The sequence below is a fragment of the Anopheles funestus genome, chromosome 3RL, assembly GCF_943734845.2.
Source record: "Anopheles funestus chromosome 3RL, idAnoFuneDA-416_04, whole genome shotgun sequence".
Classification (NCBI taxonomy): domain Eukaryota; kingdom Metazoa; phylum Arthropoda; class Insecta; order Diptera; family Culicidae; genus Anopheles; species Anopheles funestus.
The window spans coordinates 22459539-22486613 of record NC_064599.1 but is presented as its reverse complement, the minus strand read 5'-3'; the positions used below and the strand labels follow the sequence as shown (position 1 = coordinate 22486613).

At 39.2% G+C, this 27075-nt stretch overlaps 2 protein-coding genes across 2 annotated transcripts in view; one reads left to right on the top strand and one right to left on the bottom strand.

Annotated features, from left to right (window-relative positions):
* The window catches only part of LOC125771996 (uncharacterized), a 439681-nt gene that overhangs the window by 391677 nt on the left and 20929 nt on the right, over positions 1 to 27075 (bottom strand). The gene's annotated exons all lie outside the window — the stretch shown is intronic.
* LOC125766870 (uncharacterized) lies at positions 20130 to 25418 on the top strand. Its single transcript, XM_049432931.1, has one exon. It carries the CDS (start codon positions 20130 to 20132, stop codon positions 25416 to 25418), a length of 5289 nt encoding a protein of 1762 aa, XP_049288888.1.

The following is a 27075-nucleotide window of genomic DNA, read 5'->3' as shown; positions in this document are numbered from 1 at the left end:
GCCAGAAAACCACCAAAAACGTTATTTTGCAATGCAATGGTTTCGCTCCAGCGGCTAATGACGACGATGACGCGGGCGTTCTTCGTACCGTACCGTCCCGAAAACATAAAAGCAGGATGCAGATGAAAGTCACCGAAATGTTCCGTGTGGAGGGAGTAAAACCTTTGAGTTTTTCCCCCCCCCGTCCAACTCGGGCTAATGCATTTCCCTTGTGCTGCTGGTGGAAGGGATGAGGTAAGAGGAACAAACTAAAGCAGAAAAAACGCAACACGATCGACTTGGTTAGCTTTCTTGCGCGAACTGTTTCACCCGCGTGATGATGATAATGATGCTGACGTGGCATTCTATACTGCACGAGCTCGGCAAGCTGCTGCTCCAAATGGGGCACACACTGCTGGATCTTACGGCCGATAAGCTTACAACCGCAAAATATACTGCGATAAGCTTGAAGTCACGCTGAAGTAACGAGGAAAAAGGTTGCACTGCTTGATTGGATGAATTGGTTTCGTTTGGCTATGGTTTTACCGGCTGCCTTTGAGAATTGGTTTCTGATGGGACAGTATGGCCGCAAAAAAAGCAAAAAAAAAATATCAAGAAAAAAGCTTTCACAAGCAAATGTGTTTGATGTTGGGAAATTGGAACATCAACTTTAGCTACAGTTTTCCTAACACATCAATTTAGACAATCAAACTAAAATGTCTAAAATGCAATCCAGAAATGTGAAAATAATTTTTTTTCTGTTTTTTCTAACCTCCAAGAATTCTAAATTGTCGTCCAAATTTATTGAAACACTATAAACATGTCATCTTTCTGCTTGATACTACATTTAAAGATTGATTGCTTTCGTGTAGCATGATGCCACAGCGATAAAACACAGCGAAGGATGTAAGCAATGCCTGTGGTCTTATATTTATCGCACCATGTCTCTCGTCAACGGGTTTGCCAGCCGCAGCTGGTGCAAATGGTGATGGTACGTCACGTTACGAAAAGTGTCCTGTTGCAATAAATCGCGCCCGGTTTTGTGAAACCGAACCAACCAAGCTGACACCAGGTTCAATGGCTTCATTGCGTTCTGTCTGGTTCTCCGGTTTTCTGGTAAAGGCTTTGGAGAGGCTTTTGGGGTGTTGCCATCTGAGTGTACGCCATCACAAACACGCCATCGCGGGATACATGATGCATCACCGCAGATGCATGTCTTGCATAGATTGCGAAATCGAGACCCCTTTGTGGGGATTGTTGGTGCCATTCCGGTGCCACCAATTGCCGGTTGCTAGACGACGGTGTGAAAACTTCAAAACGAAACGCCACTGCTGGTGCGCGTCACTATCCGGTGACATCCGAGAGAGAGAGCTGCCTATACGTTGGAAAATGCTGATGATGTCTTATGAGTTCTGTGAAATTTAGTATCTTTTGTGTTTTTCGATGGACGCTACGAAGTCTCCACAATAAGAGCGGCAAACGGGCATGGAGGTGTATCATAATAGAGTTTGAGGAAAATAAGATACATTTTCGTATTTATTACAATATAGGGTAATAAAACCTTAAATCCGTGCTACATCTATAGACATTCAAAAAACAAAAAAAGTTAAATATGAAAGCTTCCCATAGTCAACTATCATCAGCTATCAACTATTGCATTAATTTCCTAAAAAAAATGGATTACAAAAGTGAACCAAAACCAAGATGAGATGACTTCAGACTGAAATTCTGACGGCAAGGCCGAAGGAGGCAATTTAATTACAACACAACAAGTTACTAGCTTACGCGTTGGATCCCAATTGTTGAGTTTTTTAGTCTTTTATACTAAATCTTTATCTAAAACCCAACGTGGTGTGTGCTCCTTCTTCCAAAACTACTACTACTAAAGTAGTACTAACTACTTAAGGAAATGGTAGTTAGAACATGTACGAATTCTAAGATTGTTAGTTATTTTTCAAATAAAATTGTAGAGAACTACCTTTTCAACGACAGAGAAAGCGTGTGAACACAGATTCAACCTCAAAAGAAGAGACCGTCTGAGGCAGGTACTTCTGAGTCATTTGCGAACTCCCTCAACATTTAGATCAGCCTTTATGGAAATGATGGAAGTATAAGAATGCAGCTACATGCGAGATATTAGCAAACTCCTATATTAACGAAATTGGTCGGCAACAAAATAATATTTCAGAACTACAAGCAACTAGGACAAGTTAGAAATATTTTTTGTAAAAAACATAAGTGAATAGGGGATCATGTGGAGTCTAGAAGATGTATTTTTTTTATTTTTAAAGAACAACTCGCGTAATTATGTGCGTTTAGGTACGAAATGAGATCATAATGAGTTAAGGATCGATCACGAAAGTAATGGAAATTAAGGATGGATATGGTTAATTAGACAATAGAACAGTAAGAACTGTCATAAAACAAAAATTTTATGATAATACTTATCTTAAGAACAGTTGTGGACCAAACATTGTGATATAATCGATTAGTAGATGTTTAGTGTCTAGTGTTTTGTTTAATGTATTACTAATACAATTGCAAAAAATACATCAGTTCAGTGTTTTAATTATTAAAAAGCTCATTAAACAGAGGAAAGATATAAAACAATAAATGAGGTTGTATATTTGCACTCTAGCTAAATGCACTACACGCACAAAAGTACTACCCAAATACCCAAAATTTGTTCATTATTCAAATAATTGTATTAGCGAAAAGTATCATTCCATACCGCTTATTAAATGGCGGTTACAACGATCATTGACCGATAGTTAAAGCCACCCCCTGGAAGTTCTATAATTGGATTCGTATGCATCATTAGTGTTGACAGAATAAAGCGTTTCGAGCCATGGTTCCAAGTTCTTGAGCCGTCATAAGCATATTGATTCATGCCATCGTTAGGGAACTATTTATAATTCATTATTGAATATTGATTTACCCTTTGTCCTAAGCACCACTCCACAGCTATAAATATAATCGATTTTCATCAATTGCATCATTATACCTTCTGTAGTTTAATTGTGTACAGTTCGATTTAGTCAAATTGTTACTAAATTTTAATACTTAAAAAATCAAACAACTCACTAAGGAGCGATAAGCAATCAGAAGCTCAAAAATATATTGTTTTTAAGTAATTTTGATATTTGGTGATTTATTGATTTGGTATTTTTAACAGAATAAAAAATTCTAAATATAAGTAAGAATAAAATAAGAATTTCTTATCATCTTTTGCTTGAGACAATGCTAAATATTAAAAATTGATTTTTTCGAGGACACAGATTGCATATGCCCGCTTAAAAATACTTTTAAAAACATTTCTTTATTTTTTAAAGTTCAATAAATTCAATAACTTTTATTCAATGATCAATAACATAGATAGTAGAGTGTTTATATACGTCTAATAACTCCCATAGATATGATTGTATTTATCAATCATACACACTGGCAATTAAATTTATTCCTCAATAACGCAGTTTGATGCTGGAAGTTACCATGAAATTTAAACATTAAATAGATAAAAATGAATCACTGCAATTCCACAATGTAACACTAAATCCTACCACCGCCGAGTCAGATCGTCCTTCATTGCGAAAGGGCAACAAACATCCTTCCTTCCTTTTCACTCTCGTACAGCCATTTGTTTGGGATATTATTTTTTATTACTTACTACGCATTATCATGTACTCGTAAAGTATGCGAGTATCGAATGTATGGACTAACAATACAGAATACATTTTCCAGAAATCCCTACCATCCTCACATGAACTTTTCCTCTTTTTGTGCTAAAAAAAACATATTTTAGTGTCGTTTTTGTGGCTGCATCTGGTTACAAACAGCAACTGGGTTGCTTATTGATATGCGCACTAGCATGGCATAATTTATTCGCACAACAATATTTTACATTCTATTGAAAGTTGAATACAATTGAACAAAGTTTACAAACGCCCTTTTTTGTTGTTAGTTTGAAAAATACAAATCGCACCTGTAGTACTCGATATTATGCTGTTTTCTTTTGTTTTTGCTACACCGAAGTAATTTTGCATTGCATGGGCATGCAACTGAAAGTGGAAATCCACAGGCATTCCGAATGACACATAATTTAGCCACCCACAGTAATCTCCATATCACCATACTGATGCTGAACCACTAATATTTGCCACTAATAGCTCGGGCGTACCGGTGGTGTGGTCGAGCGAAACTGTTAACTTTTACGTAGTGAATGGAAGAGAGAGAAAGAGTGAGACGAATAAAAATATAGCAAAAAGGGTTATTTATCATTTTTCAAGCTGGATGCCTGCCGGTGCTATGTTTCCAAACAACAATTATGCTTTTTTATGGTACAGTTAAGGCACATAATACTATGAACATACAGCGAAAAAAAAACACCATGCTTTGTTTTCGTTTTGTGAGGTATTTAATGACTTTTGTAAGATTTTTTTTAATTTATTCATATATTTCATTATTTTTTTCTATTTTGCCCACTGCACTTCACTTTAATGTAACTGATATCATTCAACACACACTAGAAGAACTTTAAACAATGTAAAATTATTTTAATGCAAATAGAATTAAGAGTAAAAACAGGAGCTTCAGCAGAAGGATTAACGCGCACAATCTACCTAATCGAGTAAAAACCTAATTACTCTCCCCTTTCGTTAGCTCATTCATCAAATTATACACGTCAAATGAAGGAACGAGTGATACTGTAATCAATTTTCATCAACTTACATTGTACCGTTTTGCTGTGGAGAAGGCCTCCTTTACATTAAAACAATTATCAGTGGGTTTATACATCTCTAACAATTCTCTTTCATCTCTCTTTCAATTCATCTCTAGCAAATCTAAACAATGTTTTTAATATTAATTTTAAAATACCGGATTTTTACCAAACATCGAACATTAAGAATTAGGTTCCACGATAAAAAAAAACAATTTAGAGTTGAATATTCCTTACGAACGACCTTTCAAAAGAAATTTATTCCTACCTTTGTAATGCTTAGAGAAGTTCATCACCAGCAAGAGGGTAGCACCAGCGACAGCTGTCTAAGTCATGCGTATCGCGGAAATTTGTCGCCGAATTTACATTGATGCAATTTGAATAGAAATTAGGTTTTTTTTCCTTCATACACATACAAACTTCACCTTACACGATTTGCGAAGTTCTATTTGTGATTAAACTTTAATCAATGCACGCAACCATGGTACGTTCGGTGTCAAATCGTGACACTTTTCCACGACTGTCATTCTACTGGAATGTCGATGAAAAAACTTCCCGATTGGTGATGTTGTAAAACGCCCATGTAAAACCGATCTGATGACATCGACAACAGGTTTAATCACATGCTTGTTGTGTTTACTGTTCGGTGTTGGGGGAAAGGACTTTACAGCGTGAAATTTAACAACTTGACTGATTGTGTAATGTAATTTCATGTGTCGTTGGAAATACAAATTACAACTGCTTTGAATCATAAAATATGTTCTTTAGTGCACAATTTTACACCCTCCAAAAAACCGAAAACCAATTGATAAAGAACAGAGTCCTTTCGCTTCGAAAGGTATAATGAGCAGAGTGACACATAAACTTCATCATTAAGGGAAAAAACCGAAACCTTCTCTAATTAAGCAGCATTAAAAACTCGAAAAAGTCTATCGTTAAATTTCGGAACGTGCATTTTAGCCCAACCCAATGCTAAAGGTGTTAGTTAAAAATTAATATCAATAATGAGACTCGGTTGTCACACCCTTGGAAGATGAGACGTGCCATTTTTCACAAGAAATTCGTCCAGTTTTCCCTTCTTTCAGCATGCAGGCGAAGGGATCTTTACGTTCTTTGAGTTGGTATTTCTTTCCAGTTAGAGTCCCCCGAGTGACCTCGGTGGGTTGAGGAAATGGATGGCAAAATGATCCCTTGATACCGGCAGACACTCACTCGCATTTCCGTAGTCTTTGTTTGGGTTTAGCTTTTATCAACCTAACTGACTGACGTGAGTTTGCTTCTGATAACTCGTGATGTCGAATGGAAAATGTGGCACTTTTCTGGCTTTTTGGGAAGCCACATTTATTTGTGGCCACTGGTCCGAAATTTTCACACAACGGTTGCTACAAAAAAAAATCAAAATTCATATCAGATTTCCTAAGCATTAATATGATATCTTTTCCAAACGGTAATTCTAAAATGCTCAATAAGCTCGCATTCATACAACAATTCCAATTTTAAATTGTTCTAGACATCCGGATAGTGGAAAATAAAATACACAATTTCGTCTACCAACTTTTCGACACCTACGAAACAACGGAAAACTTTATCCAGCACCAAATTAAAACTTCATCCCGTTTTGTGTCGGAAAAACAGCACCGGCAGTAGTGGCAATAGTTTTGCACCAACTTTCATTTATTTCCGAGCCGGTTTTTCTTACCCACTCCGAAATTCAACCCAACAAACACTGGAAATGATGGACAATGTACTCACTGTATATGTATGTGTGTACGGTTATCATTAATTTTGAATTTTTCACGACATTGTTTTAAAGCGAAACATTCACCAACAGCTACAATACAGCCAACGTGCGGAACTATGGAAGGGAAGGGTAAAATCGGTAAACTGCCATTCAACAAACGGCTCCTTTCACTCAATTTTCAACACCATCCCTTATCGGTTGACCGAAACTTCTGAACCGAACGAAGCAAACGTTCAGCTGTGGACAGGAAAGGTTGACAGGGGTTTTCATTCCCTTCACCTTGGATAATGTGCACCGTCTGAAACAAAGGAAAACCCATCCGACCGAGCGACCGTTACGAGAAATGAGATCCGGTTCCGGGTGGCCAGAAATGGTGACAACTCTTTCCTTTTTTTTGCTGCAAAGAAAAGTCACAGTGTGGTTTATGGTTACCTTGCCACCAGGTGCTAAATAGAAGTTGGGTTGACAATATGGTTAGAGCGCACTAGATTAACAGGTGGGTAAGGGTTTTATTAAAAAGTTTTTAAAAGGATGAATTTGCTAATTGTTTACAATAACTAATTCATTGTACAACTCGGTGGATAGTAGTACAAAAATTACTTAAGTTATATTACGTTCGCCATTGATTCTATCACACTCGACTTATTTGTCTATGAAATTATCTTTTCAAAGTGCTAAACCAATCTAAAGCTTAATGAAAGTAATGCCAAACGCCTTACGGTCTAGCATTAACTCCACTGGCAATCGATTTGCCGACGAGATAAACAACGTCAACCATTCTTTGCCGAATCAACTCACCCATTTCCCTCGTCCAAAACGCACCGTATCGATTCTGTTAGCGAAGCTTTAGTTGGCTTATCAAATTTCTCTAATCATCAATGAAATGCCATAAACATGGAATCCCTTCCAATCTGGCCAATCCTTACGCACGGTATGAAGACGCAACAAAAACAATTCACTCGGTCTTCTGTGTTGTGCCATGTCGGTCTTTCGATCTTGCGGTTCGAGTACAATATCCCAAGGACCTTCCCAACAACCCATCGGCAAACCCCTCACTATTCGGTTTGCTTGTGCAATCGGGCCTAAAATTTTCCCATTTTCCCACCTCGACAAACGACCGTGGACGGTGTGTCCGGATGCGTGTGTGAAATGTCTCTTCGGCACGCAATCCTCGAGTCGGAGACCGTCACGGAGCTCACAAGGCTGTCGGTGTGGCTAAGGTTTCCAGCTGCCCATAACAAGCAATGACAGTCGTTGACGCAAATAGGCAGCAAAAATGGGCCCCCAAAACGAGAAAAGGATTGTCTTGTGCGTTGTCACACGATTCCTTGGGAAAGGACCTGACCCGGCGTACAAACGATTTGAAATGTCCGTAATTACGTTGCCCGGGTGAGATTTAACTCTCGCAGGGTCTATTCTGTATGACAAAATTTTAAATTTGTTAAATGGAGCTGAAACAGCTAGCATGACTTGTTTTGTGATTTTTGAACATTTTTTGTAATGTTAAAATTGCGCATCCCCAAAAATCTTGTGAAGAAAATAAAACCACTGGGCGCCTCCATTGTTGATTTTGGTGATCTAATGTGAGAAAAAATACTGACTGAAAGAACTCACGGAGAAGATCCAATTGTGTGAACACTATAAAATGTACATGTATATTAATTAACACATACAATATATAAAATATATTTACCAGGCAAAGGGGTTAGCGTGATCACCATAAATAAAAATATTCTTGTCACTACAACTAGTACTGGGCGCCTCCATCAGTAAATTCACGTTATTATAATGTACTGGTGTGCGTTTGATAGCGCTAGATGTGACAGCCTGCCTATCTGATCGGGATCGAACAAGAATTAGGTCGGCATCCGAACTACCAACAAGAATTGTTAGTAAAAGCTGTGGTTCTTTTACTTAACTCAATATTATATCCATCCAGGCGATCTTCTATTGCAAGTCATGAATTAGATCGATACTTCCACCTGATGGTCACCTGTATTTTGTTAATAAACTGGAAATCATTCTTCCTATACGTTCTCTTATATTGACTGCTCTATTCTCCAGCGATACATCAAATTACCTGTCTTCCTGGTGTACGTTTAACTTCCTCAATATCCATGTCCATTTCTCGCTTCTCCTATCCTTATCAATCAGTCTGTGACTTTGAAGTATGTCTGGACGGGGAACTTCAGTTTCTCGACCACATTTCGGGCATAATCAGCTTTACTTACAGCTGTCTTGGTCTGATCAGACGTTTAACTTCTAAACTTTCAGATCCTCTCTGCTCTTTAATGAGCTCTTGTTTGCCCCATGTTCGAAGCATTATCCTAGCATTATCGGGAGTCCACCTCGATCACACGAATAGAGAGGGTACCAAAAAGTTTTCTTCCGTATTACGTATATCAGCATATTTATTGTCCAAAGCTACGTTACCTCCGTGCTAGTTGACACCTCGTGGAACTTCAGACTCTATGCCGACAGTAAGTAGACAGGTTCGACAGTCATGTAGCAGGAGTATGAGTGGTTCGTCCGGCGGAATAGGGTCCAAGAGAGTGAGAGAGAGATCGCTGCTAGCAGCCACCAACAGGGTGCCGTACCTTGTGTAATGATCCTCTCTTAAGAGAAAAGAGTGCGTGAGGTCAAAAGGCCAATTGCAGATAACCGACTGGAGATAAAATTATGACCTTATAAGGGCATGAATGGGGAACGTGCATGCGTGCGGATAAAGAAGGACGGCGGCATTAGCTTTCGGACCCGGAAATTCGCCAGTATTTTAACGTCATAAAAAAGATCGATAGTTCAAGATTAGTAGTTACGGCATCCGAAAACTAACAGAAACATTACTCGTACCGGGAGTAATATCCTGCTTGGCCGACGTCATAAGGCGCAAGCTTTGTTCGTCGCGATTCTTCCTACTTGGTGTCACTGATGCGCCTTACTCTATATTCCATCTATATTCGATCTACTCATCCTGGAACCCCATTATTACTTTCTACCTGTTGCAGACCCTAAGATGGTAACGATCTTCTGCTTGTTTGTTTACAGCGATTAAATGATTTCTTTATCTGTTTGATTTCTTCCTTATATAATGATAATAAAGAAAACACAATGAAATATTTCTTTAGTCTAAGTCTTGTTCCTTTGTGGCAAACCTTAAGAGGTCTTGGTCTGCCATTTTTGGTTTACCAGACTTATTTTTACTACGTAGCTGGATAGTCAGTTCTTTTTATGGGATATCCTGTCGTATAAAGACCGGCGCGGATTACACATACTCCACCTGGAACGCTGTATGCTGTTATGTATTACTCGTCTGGATAAAACCATTTTTAAAAAAACCCTTTTTACGCCATAACATGTTCTTTTAAAGTTCATCGTTCGCCCAATGGCCCAATAGCCTTTTCAAACGTTTCAATAGTTAGTAGCAAATTACTACACACCTCAAAAGCTCAGCTAGCGTGTGCATCAAAACGCCCATTGAAAGTATAACTTCTAATGGATTAAGAAACGGCAGCAAGAAAACATTCTCGAATGGCGTTCTTACTACTGGAAAAATATTTTCCAGCGATGAGTGGGAAAAGTTTCACATTACACACAAAAGCACACGGAACACATTTTTTCAAACGAATTATTTCTGTACAATACCGTTTTTTTTATTCTTCATAACGAGCAGAAAATTGGATTGCCATCGATACGATAAAAAGCAAAGTGAAAAGTCACAGACAACTTTTCTCGTATCCTGTATCCCTGTAAGTAAACGTTGTAAGGCAGAAAAATGGACAATTGCCGTACGGGAATGGGAATTTTTTTCTTTCTTCGTTTTCGCACACTAATAGCAAACAACACCATCGAAAAGATTAGGATAATGGCAAACGTAATAATGTTTTTGTAACGATTTTCTGCACAGTGTCACATTTCAAAGCGAGTTGTTGGTGGAAGATACAATTCCCATGAGATTGTTAACAATTTCAAAACTCATATTCTCGAGTAATGACATTTTGTAATGGTAGTATTTTATACATTTTGACAACATTGAAAGTATTAAAAGATAGTATTTAAAGCATTTAAATAAATGTAAATAATAAATCGTTTATTGCACTGCACGTGTTAGTATATGAACAACTTTTTGAGTAGATTGAATAATATTTTTGAAAGTAATATTAAAATAAAATTAGGTTATTTTATATGACAATAAAAATACAAAGATATTAAACATCTTTTCCTAGATATATTGAGTACTTTGTAAAATGTCGCTTAAAAATAATCTTTTTTTCAAACTGTTGCAGCACCATGGATTGACGGATGAGAAAATCTTAACATTATGGAACCGATCTTCGTTATACTTCCGCACAAACGGAGCAAATATTTGGTTTGATCAAATCCACCGAACAAAAACTTCACCCGGCAATCACCAAGACATCCTGGCAATGAAGTCAAAACAGACAAACTTTTCCAGTTTTTTGTTTTATTTCGATCTTCTAGCTCTTCCATCGAGTAACCACTCTGCGCAACAATTCCTTGCAATTTCCTTGGACGAAACTCGAACACAAACCATTTCGGCACAATATAACAGGGCGAAAATTCAAACACTGGGTGTTTCTGGTTTCTGGGGAAAAACGGTACGCTATCATATCAGCTAACAATTTTCGTGCGACAAGACAAGAGGACAGTTTGTTTGACTGTTTCGAGGGGTTTGTTTTTAATGAGATAACTTTCGAACGTAGATTCGCGGGGTTGGATGTTTGGAATGGGGAACAAAAAAAAGCAGCAAAGTATATAAGAAGCGAACGTGTTGATAGGAAACAAAAGTTTAGCTATTTTGATAAATTTTGATATCTTATAGAGACAGCAGCAAAATAAACACACACACACACACACACACACTAAGCCACTCAGAAACACGATCAGTGCATTGTTTTGTGGGGTGTGCTTTAAGTATTAACAATCAAAGTTGAGTGGAGAAATCTACGCATTTTCTGATATGTATCATAAGTGGCGGGTGTGAATGTTTAAAGAAGAACGAATGTATAAGTTGCTTCACACCCTATAAACCTCTCTTTTTAAAACCCTTACACCTACACCTTAGAAAATTTGAACAAGAGCTTGCTTTTATTAAACTTTTTAACAACCAACCACACTCTGGTTCAAAGTTTCGGTACGCTATCATCATGAGCCGATTATCGCTTCCATGTTGGCGGCGCTGAATTATTGGTTGTTCGGGTTTCGTGACGCCAGCGTGTTAATCATCGCCGCATAAACGATGGGCAAACACGCCAAATCGAGTGTTTTTTTTTGTTGTTGTAAGAAATCGCTTGGCTAATAATAAGCACCAAAGGATCCGTCACGCTGCTATCATCCCGGGGGCGTTGAATTATGGTCATGTGGAGCGTTTGCGTTGACAAACGTTGTGCGGTGAAAAATGTGAACAAGCTCTTTTGACAAAAATTAACCATTCCAGAGGGTTATTTAATGGTGAAACATGGACCACAGTTATGCTGTTGTTTGCCTTTTGAGGTAGAAGAAAACGGACGTGTGCATGCAAATTTCCAACCTATTAAGTACCAATTGGAAAATTACTTTAATGGCTTAATTTAATGCACCTGCTTCGGTAGTGCACGTGTGTTCGTTCGTAACACTGCAGACGAATAAATTAGCTAAAAGACGCTTGATATTCAACGAGAATCACTGGCTAGGCAAACAAATAGTGAAATAATAAAGCAATTTATTTGAACCCTCTTGAAATGTAGAATAGCTCAATTTTGTTGACAAAAATCAAGTATTTTATATAAACTTTAGTTCATATTTGGTCAATGGCTTTTATTTAGTTGTTTCCCTTTTTCGTTGAGCAATGTCACATATCTTATCCCTGGTATCACTTGTTTCTGAATTAGAGTGTAGAGCACCCAAAGCAAAAAGGGGAAATAAATACATGAAACGCATTACTGACACTGCTCTCGGGAGGATTTGTTTTACGACAAACTTAAATCGCTGCACCGTGTGTGTCCGCCATCCCTCTCTCGCCACACTTTACCCTAGATGATGCAATTCAAACCGTCCCCTAAATGGTGGTTTGCGATAATTACTGATCCCTTCGGTGAGATAATACGTTGCTTTGATATCGTACAATTAATATTCATGAATTTTTCATCATTTATTTTTATCCAGCATAAGGGGTGCATAAGAAAAGATAGCGGGAATGGTCCCGAAACAACGAAAGACATTTTGATTTGTCGATAAAAATGCATGAACCTACCGAAATGTCGTTGAAAATTAAATATATCTTTTATGGTTCTTCATGTAATAACTTTATACCAAGTTTTAGACATATGTGTGCTTTTGGGTAAAAATACTATGTTGTAGATGACATTGTCACATATTAATTATATCTTTTAGGAACATAAACGGAAAAGTGCAATATTTTCTAATTTTTTAGTAGAAAAAATACGTTTCTGAAAAATACAGTGCGCTACACAACTATATGGCCACTAGTTTTATTAAAAAAAATTATAAGTAAGTCTAATAAGATGTGCTAAACTGTAACAAGTTGTCTAACTATTATACTATACATTAAATTACTAAAGTAACTTAGTATTTACTAAGTTACTAAATACACTATTATAGCAGACAGCAGAATGCTCGAATCCAGAAAATCCATGTATGAATTCACGTTTTGAATTTCCTCGTATGTCGAATCTCGATGCAATTTCTATCAAATTGACAGTTATATAAAAAAAAATCTTCAATTTGAGCTCCTAATATTACTCGTACCAACATTACTCATGTTATAAGAATGATACCGATCGATCTCGTAGATAATCGCTCGTTATTTGAAAGCCTTTGTGCCCATAATTTTTAGTTGTTCATGGTCTAATTTAGATGATTATACCAACATTCAAACCCCATAGATACACCATAGTCGTTATAAGGATTTCGATCATTTTGAAGTTGTTTCATACCTTATGCTAGTTGTAACAGCACGCTTCACAAAATAAAACCCCTTTATCATGCTTACTGGGAACGTAAACAAACCGTAACACACACAGTTCAGCTCCATTTTAGAACAACCCACAACGTTATGAGCCGTTATGCCGGTAACTCAAAAAAAAAAAATCCTCCCTTCAAGGATCCTTCGCTGACGAAGGAAGGTAGATAATTTTCACTGTCATGATCCACCACCTTTACAGTGAGTGTATATACCGGTTGGACGGTAAGTAACTTGAGCATCATCGTGCTCCCCGAAGCCCGGAATCAACCGAAAACCAATTATCACGCTCACTCGCACTGGACTGGTGAAGGTTGTGGTGAGGTCCTTAGCCTTGCGTCAAGGATGCAATCCTACTGCTTGGCACGAATGTTTACACGGTACTCATCGATTTGCCAGAAGTGCGCCACTCGAGCTGTAGTAAGTGAGCATTAAATTTATGTAAAATGGCTGCATGATGAGGGATTCGTCAGAGTGGTGGGAGGCTCTTAATGTAAAGAGCCAACATAGGAAGACAGTGATGAAATGAGAAGAAAACATTTTGAAGAAACCGGAAGGTTGTTTTCGGTATATGTGGAGCATCCAATATTTTCCTGTTGCTATGGAAATTAAACAAGAGAAAATGATGGTTCAACAAAAAAAAAAAGATATTAAATTAAGTACATCTATTAAGCACTTGGTAAACAAATATTTTTATATTTTAATTACAAATGAGTTATGTTTTAATTAATTCCATTCTAAAAGGTCAAACAAACCAAACAACTAGTCAACACCTGAAGTTGTTGGGTAAGGCAATTAAAGAGCTTCTCGCTTACCGCTATCACCTTTGCTGTGTAGGTGAGGCATCCTTAAATGACAAACAAACTACTTAAGCTGTGTTCAAAGCAGAAAGGAAATGGAACAAAACCGAAACACATGTCACTCGTTTTGGGCGTCGAATGTGATCTAATTCGCGTTCGGAATGGAGAATTCCTCCATTCAACAAGTATTAGTTCGGTTGGGGAATAATCGCTCCACTCCGTTAGTATTAGTATGCGCATGCTTCGGTGCTACTCGGTTCAGTCTTCGGTTTGTTGCTCTGTTTAAAGATTTAAGGGGAAATGTATCTAAATTCCTACAAATGGCTGTTCAGTCGCTCGACACTCGTGGATTGAAGAGGTTGTTCTTTCGCCGAGAAGAACGAGGTGATCATGTAGCGAAGTTGTTTGATAAAATGTTGTTGTTGTGTTGATTTTTAAAAGATGCGATAAGGTTGATAATGAATTATGTTTGAATACATTATCTACTTCAAAATATGTTTTTATTAATTATAGACTTTCCGCCTCTTTTTTGTTGTTTGTTTTGTTGCTTTATATTTTGTATTCTTGAAAGTAATCCTTTACGAAATTTGTATTAAATTTTAATTATCTAAAAATCTATTAAACCCTTTTTATTTTCTTCTTCCCTCTAATTCTTTGACCTTATTTCTACACATCTTTTGTTTTGATTCAAACTTTTCTTCACCGATGAAGCAGACAAATGACTTTGCTTGATTTGCTGACAGGATCAGCTCTGTTGGAAGAGCACAATGCATCCAATAAAACACTTTATCAAAATTAAAAGTACGACGCTCTATTTTCCTTTCAATGCATCAAGAATGCTTCCAGCTTCCAAAAGCAATGCTTAGGAGTATTATTTGCATGAATGGAGCAAATAGAAAAAAGAGGAAGGCAAATTGCATTCTTTTGCTCAAAAAAGCTGACAGCCATGACAGGGCATTTTATCGGTTTGAAATAAAAGAATGAAATAAAGCTGAATAAAGTGCTTACGATAGAATAAAGATCTTTTTTTTTTGTTTAGAATTTTTTGATGCCCGAAAGGTGAATAAAAGTTTAGTTTACGAACAGAATACTTCCTAAATAACAAATAATCAAACTTTTTTGGTTGTAGAAAAAAGGAGGTTCTCTTTAAGTATATTAAATATTAAACTAAATGTATTATTAAGATCAATTTCCACTTCATTTCCCGTGTTCAGAAAAACATAAATCTTCAAATCGAGACATAGCCCTTTTTAACGGAACCAGCCTTAAGCCAACCGCAATGCAGTGTTGCGAATGCGTTTGAACGAATTTCCCAGCCACAACGGACCGTCGTTGGCTGGCCATTTATTATGCATTATCGTAGAATGGACATCTAAAGTGTCATAATGGTACAGCACACATAAAGTACATTTTGTACAATGTTATTGTATATGTTTTACTCAATACTACATAAAGAAATTGAAATGATTTCATTTCATTCTAAAAATAAAACTGAAAAAAGAAAATAATTTAATATAATCAAAAAAGCATAAAATTTAAGTTAATTTACTGAGCTTATTTAGTTATTTAAGCTTATTTAAACTTATTAACAAAGCGTATTTCCAAGGAGTTAATTATTTTCTTTCGTTCTGCTGTAGTTGCAGTACCAAGAACGGCAAACGAGAGAAAAAAAACAAAGACATAGCCACAATCAACACACTGCCAAAGGGCAACTAATTCAAAACCACCGCTAACTGTATGTTGGTCACTTCTCGTTTGCAACAGGGTCGGTAACATATGTCCTAACATGTTACTCTCGCATTTTTTCCACACTTCTGTACAGTTTAGTTTTGCACTACTGTTGCATTGTTCTGTTGTGGCTTTTTTTACTTCTACGGTTCATAGAACAATTAAGATAGAAAGCAATTGAAACAGATGGCGCCGGATTGGGATGGGGATCATTTTGCGCAATTATTAAATTTCTTTCATGTACCATTTGTGTGATAAAAATAAACAAGCATACGTTACCGCTTATGTCAATGATTGCAGCACAACATTTATGCCGCAATTGGTTTTATGCGAATGAAAAATTATTGTTGTAATTGCAAAGGAACCAGTTTTTTTTATAAATTAATAAATTGCTCATCAAAAGGCACTTTCACTTCTTTGTTTAACTAAACTTTATTTTCTTTTATTAACTCTTTAGCCATTTCAAAAAATAAATGCAACTAACGTAAAGAAAATTTTGATAATCGTAATTGTAACCAATTATTTTGTATTTATTTGTTCAACATCGTGACCACAACAATTTCATTAATAATGATCGTAAAAATTCATTCCAATCCAATGTAAAACGTGTTGGTAATGTTGGTAAAGATATAAAATAATAATGATTGTACCATATGGTGATAAAATTGTTTGCTTCACTAGACGTTTAATGATATTAGCTTTACTTGACGAGACTCATTTTTATTACGTACAATTCTTTTTTTTGCTCATCGTTTTGTCCGTGCCCATGATATAATATATTGTATTATTGGCTATTTGATTTTATACACAATGACGTTAACAGAATGGTCCAACAAAACGACGCAGAACATGTGTTGTTTGTAAGATTCAATTAATGGTGCTGAAAAATCAACTGACTTGTAGTGTAACTAATTTCATCTTGAAAAACTTGTAGTCATTAACACAAACTGGTATTAATTTTTTTATTGGAAGTATATTATAAAGAACCAATACAACTGCTAGATGTTTTAATATTTCTTCAATATTTTGCTTTAAAATAGCATTTTAACATACTTAACAGGATCCGACTTGAAATACAACAGCTTTAGCTAAATGTCTGTGAATTTAGATGTTGCACACACCATCTATCTATGTTGATAAACTCACACAGATATCAACCTTTCAACAACTTCTCATGTTTGCAATTCCACGCTTAAAATGCTTCCGGTCCCAGTAGCAGAAAGAACGAAAAATGCTAAAATTTCCATCCGAAGACCCATCCCCCATAGTCCTGCTCGAACAACATATCGGTGACCGAAACAATAACCAACACAATACCATCTCATTGAAAATCTGTACCATAGTACGAGGAGTCGTGAAAAGCGGGTAAGCGGCCATAGCTGTTGATAAATGGAAGAGCAGAGTTCAGCCAGACAAAAGGATTTTTCCAGGTGCACCAACCATTCGAGATCGGTACACACTTTTGACCGAAAGCCATGCACACTCACACACACACACACACACACTGTGCTGGAATTTTACTGGACGTGGAAAATGTACGGCACACAAACACGGTAAAAAACTTTTATCCACATTTCAAATGATCTAAATGCTTCCGTTAGATCCTTCTCGGCCGTACTGAAGAGGAAACCTCACAGAATATCTTACGAATCTTGTTCAATATTTTCGCTCGACGCTGGCAAACAATACACCAGGTATCCAGCACAATGCCGGAACTGAGTTTTTTTTTATTCAAGCGAGATGGACCAACGACAACGCAATAGAAACGAAGTCATCAATGGGAAACTTCTACCGTGGAAGATGTTAAAGTTTAGTTGGTGTGGTTTTTTTTTAAATTGATTTAATTGAGCATACAAATTTTATTCCGTGTCTTCATCATAAAAAAGTTAGAAAATGGAATCTTTCGCATTTTTGGTTAGTGTACCATGTTTAACTTAATGCTCAGCTTCAGGTTTTCACCCTTAACTTAGTTATAGCAAGCAAGTTAAATGATGCTTCGAAACTTTCGTTAGGGTTACTTTCCACTGTTACTTCACAAGTTGGCGAGTTCTGCTGCTTGGGTGTGCGGAAACCTATTTGCAGCTATATCCTCAATCACTAGACACACGGCATGGAGTTGGTTATGAAATGTGTTAAAAGTTTAATGAGCAGTATAGTGATGGAAAATTAGAAGTAGATTCACGAATTCGCTTCGATTCTGCCTCTGAAAAAATAAATGCTACTCCCAAGGACGTTCCGGACTACTTCAACACTATTTAAATTTCCATTTTATAAAATGTAATACATATAATATCTAACATCTATGCAGATTTACCAACACTCAATATGCATAACTCTGGATCTGTGTATTTTCAGTTGATTTTTTCGTTTATCAAAAAAATTTTAGTTCTCATTTCAAGATTTGCTATTAACCTCAAGATTTGCTATTGTAATTGTACAGATTTTACAGGGATTTTAGAAGATGACACACAGATATTCGCTCAAATTTCATAAACCTTTGAGTTCAGGTTTTTTTTAGCAGGTTTTCCACGACTAGCCCAATACTTACTTATAAACTCTGTTACAATTTTAATGCAATTTCTCCTGTTTTCGTTTAATATTCAACCAATTCTCAAGGATTTTCCTGTGAGATCTACTGCATTTTTGCCATAATTAAGAAGTCGATTTTTCAGAAATTTTGTTCCTTATGCAAACTTTGAAGCGTACCGCAGTTTTCCCTGAGTAATCATTGGGGATTTTTACAGTTTTCTACGTGTTTTGCAAAAAACTTTTCCCGCGAGTGGTTTTTGAAAAGTTATTTTTTCGGGTTTTGGACACCATATCTGGGCAAACGTTGGAACTCATCATCATCACCTTCAAATTGTATCGAGAAGGAGATAGGAACAAGTAATCGTTCGGGAGAGCAGTAAATTTAGTTATTACAGATCTTTAAAAAATTTAATACAATTTTAAAATATTTCATTCTTATATTAAATGTATTTTAAAGTTACATGCAACCAATTCCTTTACTGAATTCCCCAACCATTATTTCTGTCAAACATTACTTTTAAACATCATACTGAATGTCGTTCTCACGCTAATGTTTCAACACGATGGGACGAGCATCATCGACATATTTCCAGTGTCATACCAACATTTCCACAACATAAACACATACACAAAACAACTTCACGTTCAGCATCATCTGCGAAACAACCTGCAAACCATATCTTCATAAAACAAGACAAATCGTCTGGTCTGGGAAGATCACGAACGTACGATTCTCGACGGGCATCGGGCAAAAAGGAAGAAACGGGGAAACATCAAGAGATTCTTTAACTTGTAAACAATCCCCGGTACGTGCTGTGGATGCTAATGCGAATGCTATTGGTGCCAACGTACGAGCCCGGCGTCTCAGACTGGCGTTAGCTTTCTTCCGTTTTTTCGGAGTGGAGGAGAGATAATTTTTCATCGGCTTCCATACACATAAAAACACGGACTGTCTTCGAGTCAACCACTTGAGGAACGCATTTTCCAAATGCCGTGAATGGTTTTGGTTTGGTTCCCTTCGAAAACCAGCCGTAGAAGAGGACGATGGCGACAGAAAATACTGGCTTGCCGTCACGTAAGATAATTCGGCGCAATTTTAACACTACGTGTTATGCTATTTGGGTATTTTTGAAATTGGTAGTTGGGAGCCAAGTATACCTCAGTCGTAAGGACACCTTGGCTTCCTGTAACGTGTGCACAAATACCAATATGAATAAAGCAGAGTGCAAGTATTGAACTTAGTGAAAGGACGTGTTTTTTCTTTGCTCCCGAAATTCATACTTGTGTCCTCTCTTGCAAATATATACAGTCCACTCGAAGAACAGTTTGGTCCTTCGAACCGGATACGTTGAAAACCAGTGTGCGTTATCTGTGCCTTTTCGCGTAAAATCGGTTTATGGAACATCCACAGTCGGATGTTAGTGGCGTGACACGTGGTGCGTCGCTACCGAGCCAATAGAGTAGCACTATCCGAAAAACAAAGGACCGTAATTCGGAAAGTGTGATTCGTCGGATGTCAGCCCGAAGGCATTCCGATCGAAAAAAGTGCGTATTCAGTATAGAACCGCGTGCAACTTAGCTTGGCGTGGGTTTTGCCTAAAGCAAATGGCGGACCGGCGCAAGTGAAGTAGTGTGAGTGTGCATACTTAGTGTACAATGCAATCACCGTTTACACGGTCAAAGAAACTGAAACGAACACCAGAAAAACAATCGACATCTCATTCTCTAGAACCAACACAGCAACAACAGAAAGTAAAGAAAGATTCCAACAAAATGGATGCTCAGTTGAAGGTTTTAGTGAAGCAACGCGAGGCAGTGCGTCGAAAGCTAAGTCGTGTGAGTGCAGCCTTGTGTGATAGCGATGAACAGCCCAACACCAACGTAAAAAACGTGCGCTTCCTTCAGCTCCAAGAAAAGGCTTTAGCAAACGTGTACAACGAATGCAATGAAGTGCAGAATAAAATCTACGAACTAACGCTCTCTGAAGCCGATGACGAAGAGCAGAACGATCAGTACATCGAGTTTGAGAAAGTGTTTAACGAAGTTTCGCTGAAGTTGAGCATGTGCTTAGATTCCGTGCCCAAAATGGAGGCAGCAGCTCCAGTTGTGCCATCGATCCTGCCGCAAGCTCAGCCCTACCTTCCACCGTTGAAAGTGCCCTTACCGACTTTCGATGGATCGTATGAGAAGTGGTACTCATTCAAGGCTATGTTTACTACCGTAATGAATCGATACCAGCAGGAAGAACCAGCCCTGAAATTGTTCCATCTCCGGAACAGTCTGGTCGGAAAGGCGGCAGGTATCATCGACGACGAGTTAGTAAACAACAACGATTATGAAGCAGCTTGGAAGATCCTTACGCAACGTTACGAGGATAAACGGGTTGTCGTAGACAAACACATAGAGAACCTCTTTGGTCTAACCAAAGTCAGTCGCGACAATGCAGCAAACTTGCGTAAGGTGATCGACACCTGTACGAAAAACGTCGAGGCGTTGAAAAATCATAGTTTTCCGGTAGACGGTCTTGGTGAGCAAATGCTGGTAAACCTTATAGCCAACAAGTTGGATAAGAAACTAAGGGTTGCGTGGGAAACTAAACAAAAGAAAAACGTGTTTTCAACTTACGCTACATTGATCGAGTTTTTGGAGGAGCAATGTAGAATTTCAGAGAAGATAGACACCGGCGTGAAACCTTCGACGGAAGCTGCGAAGCCAAGGGCAGTGGCAAAAACGCTAGTTGTCGGTGAATCTCAGCAACAGGAAAAGTGTCCAATATGCAGCGCCATGCATGAACTAAGACACTGTGAGCTTTTCAAGCAGAAGAGTGTCAGTGAAAGGCATGAAATAGTGAAACGGTGTGGCGCTTGCTTCAACTGTTTATCGAATGGTCACCGCATCCGAGCATGTCAGTCTGGTTCTTGCCGTCGATGTGGCAAGAAACATCACAGCTTACTCCACGAAGACAACCCTAGCCATGTTCCCGCTAGTGTAGCGCCAACGTTCGTGCCTGCTGAAGCTCCGACCACCTTGTGTGCAAAAGAAGTGGATCCGGAAAGACAAACCGTGCTCTCGACCGCAGTTGTTTTAGTAGACGGTTTGTGTAGTACGCCATACCCGTGCCGAGCAATTCTGGATTCTGCATCACAACTAAACTTTGTCACCGAACGATTTGCTAACCTTCTCTCGATAAAAATGGAAACCACGGACGTCATCGTAAGTAGTTTAAATGGTAATAAAACACGTTTAAACCGTAGGTTGCGCACGACGATCAGGTCTCGTGCCGGAGACATTGTTGCTGAACTGGATTTTCTAGTGACCCCACGAATCACTGGTGAACTTCCATCGAAGTCTTTTGACATATCACAGTGGCCCATCTCGAGCGAACAGGTGCTGGCCGACCCTACCTTCAACAGAAGAGGACCTGTCGATATGCTGATTGGCGCCGATTGTTTTTGGAATTTGATGCAAGATGGCCGATGCGAACTCGGTCCTAATCGACCTGTGCTGCGATACACGAAGCTAGGTTGGATAGCCGGCGGTGTGATTGCGAGTGATACGACGATCGTTGCGCGCACACTTTGCCATACTGCTGACGATGAGTCGCTCATCGATCTACTGAGGAACTTCTACAAGGTAGAATCCTGCGACGAGCCCCGCTCTTCTCCGAAGGCGGACGAAGAGGTGTGTCTGGAACATTTCCAACGCACTCACGAGCGAACTGCGGAGGGTCGGTATGTGGTTCGACATCCCTTCAACGAACGTAAGGGCGAGTTAGGAGACTCGCGTGAAACAGCGCTGCGACGTTTTCTGGCTCTGGAGAGAAAACTCGACAAGCAGCCGGACCTAAAGGAGCAATACTCGCAGTTCATCCGAGAGTACGAGAAACTCGGACACATGCGCGAGATTGTGGAAGCACCGAACGAGGATCCAGGGTCGGTGTTTTATCTACCTCATCACTGCGTGCTGAGGCCTTCAAGCACGACAACTAAACTCCGAGTCGTGTTTGACGGGTCGGCGAAGACGTCAACAGGTGTTTCGATAAACGACGTCTTGATGACTGGACCAACAGTCCAGAACGACCTCACTGCAATTTTGCTTCGTTTCAGAGGTTTTAGATACGTCTTCACACTCGATATTCCGAAGATGTTTCGTCAGGTGATCGTCCATCCGGAAGACACTAGGTACCAGCGAATCTTTTGGAGATACAATCGGAACGATCCAATTACAGTAAGAGAGCTGCTCACGGTTACGTATGGCTTGGGACCCTCTCCATTCCAAGCAACCATGGCGCTCAAACAAGCTGCAAACGATCATCAGGATGAGTTCCCGAGGGCTGCCGAGGTGGTCAACAGAGGAACATATATGGACGATACACTGACGGGCGCCAATACATTTGCGGAAGCATGCCAACTACAACGAGATGTGACAAAATTGCTAGCGAAAGCTTGTTTCAGCGCTCATAAGTGGTGTGCTAATCATTCCGATATCGTTGCAGGAGTAGCAGAAGATTTACGAGGAAATTCTTTTGAGGTTACCGACAACACCTGCAAGACGACCGTTAAGACGTTAGGCATTACATGGAATCCGTTTGAGGATTGGTTTTCGGTATCCGTTCCTGACTTCGACAACCTAGAAGGAATGACTCGTAGAAGACTTCTGAGTCAGCTGGCCAAGATTTTCGACCCGCTTGGATTCTTTGGGCCAGTAATTACATACGCTAAGCTGATATTACGAGAGGTCGGTGAACTGAAAATCGAATGGGATGACCCAGTCCCAACCGAAGTCAACGAGAAGTGGCAACACTTCCGAACCGAAATGACAGCGCTGAGGGAAGTCCGAGTTCCAAGATGGATTTCCTGGGAGGATGTGCTCAAGTTGGAACTGCAAGGGTTCGCTCACGCATCCGACCAAGCCTATGGTGCATGTTTGTACATACAGGGATCTTTTGCCAACGAGGAGTCCAGGATGCAACTGATTTGCAGTAAGTCCCGAATTCTACCGAAGAAGAGAAATCCGAAGCAGAAGGCCATTACGACCCCTCGAGCTGAACTATTGGCGGCACTGTTACTAGCAAGAATGGTCGTAAAGTTCCTGAATGCTACGGAGCTTCAAATTGAGTCTGTTCATCTATGGAGCGATTCAAAAATCGTCTTGTCTTGGCTTAAGAAACCACCGGAGCTCCTGCAGACGTACGTTTCAAATCGGGTAAGGGAGATTCAACAACTCGACCAATCATTCCACTGGCATTACATTTCCACTTACGAGAATCCAGCCGATTTGATTTCCCGTGGAGTCACGCCTAAGAAATTGATTAGTTCAACAATGTGGTGGCAACCGTGGCCACTGCAACTCATCACCAAGAATGCGGACGAATTGGAAATACCAGACAACGAGCTACCAGAAATGCGATCTGGAGTGACGTTGACCATGACTGTTCCTTTCGAACGTTTCGCGATGTTTGAGAGGTTGAGCAGTTTTACAAAAATGGTTAGGAGTATGGCCTACTTGGTGCGTTTTGCTAGGTTCATCAAGTCACGCAAAACGGAGCTGGTAAAGGGTCGACTCACAGCGATAGAGATGCGTACAGCGACGTACGTAATTGTGCGGATGGTTCAACGCGAAGCTTTCCAGCCAGATATCCTCGCGCTGATGGACGGTGCAAACAAAAACCGTCGACTAAATGGACTGAAGGCGTTTTGGGATCCCGACGATGGCATTTTACGAGTAGGGGGTAGAATCAAGCGAGCTCTCATACCATACGATAGTCGTCACCAGATGCTGCTACCAGCTAAGCATCCTGTCACCGAGGCACTTATTCGTGAACTACACAACGACAACTTGCACATCGGACAAAGAGGTTTGCTTGCAGTTGTACGTCAACGGTACTGGCCACTGAATGTGAAGAGCATCATCCGTAAGGTAATACGAAAATGTATCGTATGCTTCAAGGCAAATCCATTGAAGACGACGCAGATAATGGGTGATTTGCCGTCGTATCGTGTTCAGCCAGCACCTGTCTTTGCGAATACAGGTGTGGATTACGCTGGTCCCTTCTTGATTAAGTCTTCCACAACTCGCAAGCCACAAATTACGAAGGCCTACGTCTGCTTGTTCGTATGCTTGCAAACTCGAGCCGTACACGTGGAATTGGTCTCGGACTTGACGACGGATGCCTTCCTTGCAAGCTTGCGACGATTCACCAGCCGTCGCGGATACCCGAAAACTATACGTTCTGACAATGCAACCAACTTTGCAGGGGCCAAAACGGAGTTGCATGAGCTTTGGCGTATGTTCCAGAACGAATGCGCCACGAAGAAGATCACCGATTATTGCACTGACAAGGGTATTGACTGGTCGTTCATACCACCTCGAAGTCCGCACTTTGGTGGTATATGGGAGGCTGGCGTGAAGCAGGTCAAACACCACTTGAAACGAATTGTTGGTGAAAGAAAACTAACCTACGAGGAGCTCTACACGACGCTGACACAAATAGAAGCGGTATTAAATTCTCGACCTTTAATACCGAGCTCTGATGATCCGTCCGATTACACTGCAATCACCCCAGCACATTTCCTGATAGGGAGGGAATTGCAAACTATTCCTGAACCTGACTATTCTATGCTTAAAGAAAACCGTCTCTCACGATGGCAGTTGGTGCAGTCTATGCTGCAACACTTCTGGAGACGGTGGACTGCAGAGTATCTGCCGGAGCTGCAGAATCGTTCGAAATGGTTGAAGCGGAAGGAGATCCAGGTGGGATCTCTTGTGCTGCTGATAGACCAGAATACACCACCTCTGCAGTGGCCTCTTGGAAGAATAGCGGCTGTACACCCCGGAGATGACGGTGCAACGCGCGTCGTTACTGTTAGAATGTCGAATGGAGCGGAGTTCAAACGTGCGGTAACCGAAGTCTGTTTGTTGCCGTTAGACGAAGATGGAGATTGAAATACTATTTCAACGCCGGGGAGGATGTTATGCTATTTGGGTATTTTTGAAATTGGTAGTTGGGAGCCAAGTATACCTCAGTCGTAAGGACACCTTGGCTTCCTGTAACGTGTGCACAAATACCAATATGAATAAAGCAGAGTGCAAGTATTGAACTTAGTGAAAGGACGTGTTTTTTCTTTGCTCCCGAAATTCATACTTGTGTCCTCTCTTGCAAATATATACAGTCCACTCGAAGAACACTACGGAAGGCGGAAAAGCTTTCCTAACGGACGTAAATGGGTGGCGTTATATTTGGAAGAGACTTTGCGATGTTTTGATGAAGTGTTGTGTGTGTTCGGTTTTTTTTTGTGTGGGAAGGCACATTTTACAAGCGATAATCCGGCAATTTTGCAGCCGTAAAATAATGGCAGTGTAAGTAAAGAAGCCGCAATGAAGATATTTTAAAATGAACTTTTAATTTTGAAAGCCTTTTTTAAGGCATTGAGAGTTTCAGTAATATAAAAATATAAATGAATGAAAGTAAATAATTTAATCATTCCCGATCCGGAAAACTTTTCATTAGTGAATAATTGAAATCGCAACAAAGAAAGGCTTATGATCAAATTTCACTTAACATCAGCATTCCACTCTCCATTGAACCACCATTTCCGCACCTTGCAAAACATTTCAATTCCCAACTGAAGCTGGACTATAAATTTTAAATCAAAATCCCCCATGTTTTTCGGTGGTCCAGCCGAACAATGTTGCAAACTTCCTCCGATTAATCGTAAATCAATCAAACAAATCCGGATTGTGGTGGTGAAAGCACGGCAATCCTTTTCCTAGCTGTGTTTGTTTGTTTTTTTTTTTGGTTTTTCCTTCCTAACCAACGTTACATTCGATTCCCGGAAGGTTTCAACGGTCCTTCCGTGTGGTGTGGTTTTAATCACTCGAAAGAACCAAACGGTAACGATTTTTAAGCTACGAACACCGTTTGCAGACAATCTCAAACGCAGGTAAAGGTCTATCTAAGGTTTCTTTTTTTTGCTATCCACTAACGTAGTAATACGTAGTGGGACAATGTCATGATATCCGACTAAGCCTTGGGGGTATTTTTTTAAATTATTCCACCGGCTTGAAGCAAAGCGTGACAGGTACAAGGAAAAGCTTCGATAAATCTTTGCAGATAAAGGTTGTTAGTTTCGTACCGAGAGAGAGAGAGAGAGAGAGAGAGAGAGAGAGAGAGAGAGAGAGAGAGAGAGAGAGAGAGAGAGAGAGAGCGAACAAAGATCCTTTTTGAAGCATGATATGTTAAGCAGAACTAACGTATTAAAGTGAGTTTTAGAGTATTTTCAAATTCAAAGACGACATTATATCGGTTTAAAATGACTAAATCTTTTAAAATACTTTAATGAAGTAAATGTATTATTTCACATTAGTGTTTTGAGAAACAAATATAATTTAGCAAAAGGAAAAGCAAATATAAGCCAATTATAACAAGACACCTATATAAATATATTTTAGCTAAAAAAAATATTTTTTAGCGATTTCAAAGTGTTTGAAGTGTTTTGGTTATGAATGCGTTATGCCATGTTTGGTTACACTTTCTACTTCTTCAAAATTTTAAGTTAATCTCAAAAAACCTGGTGTAATTAATTGTGTTACGCGCTGTGTA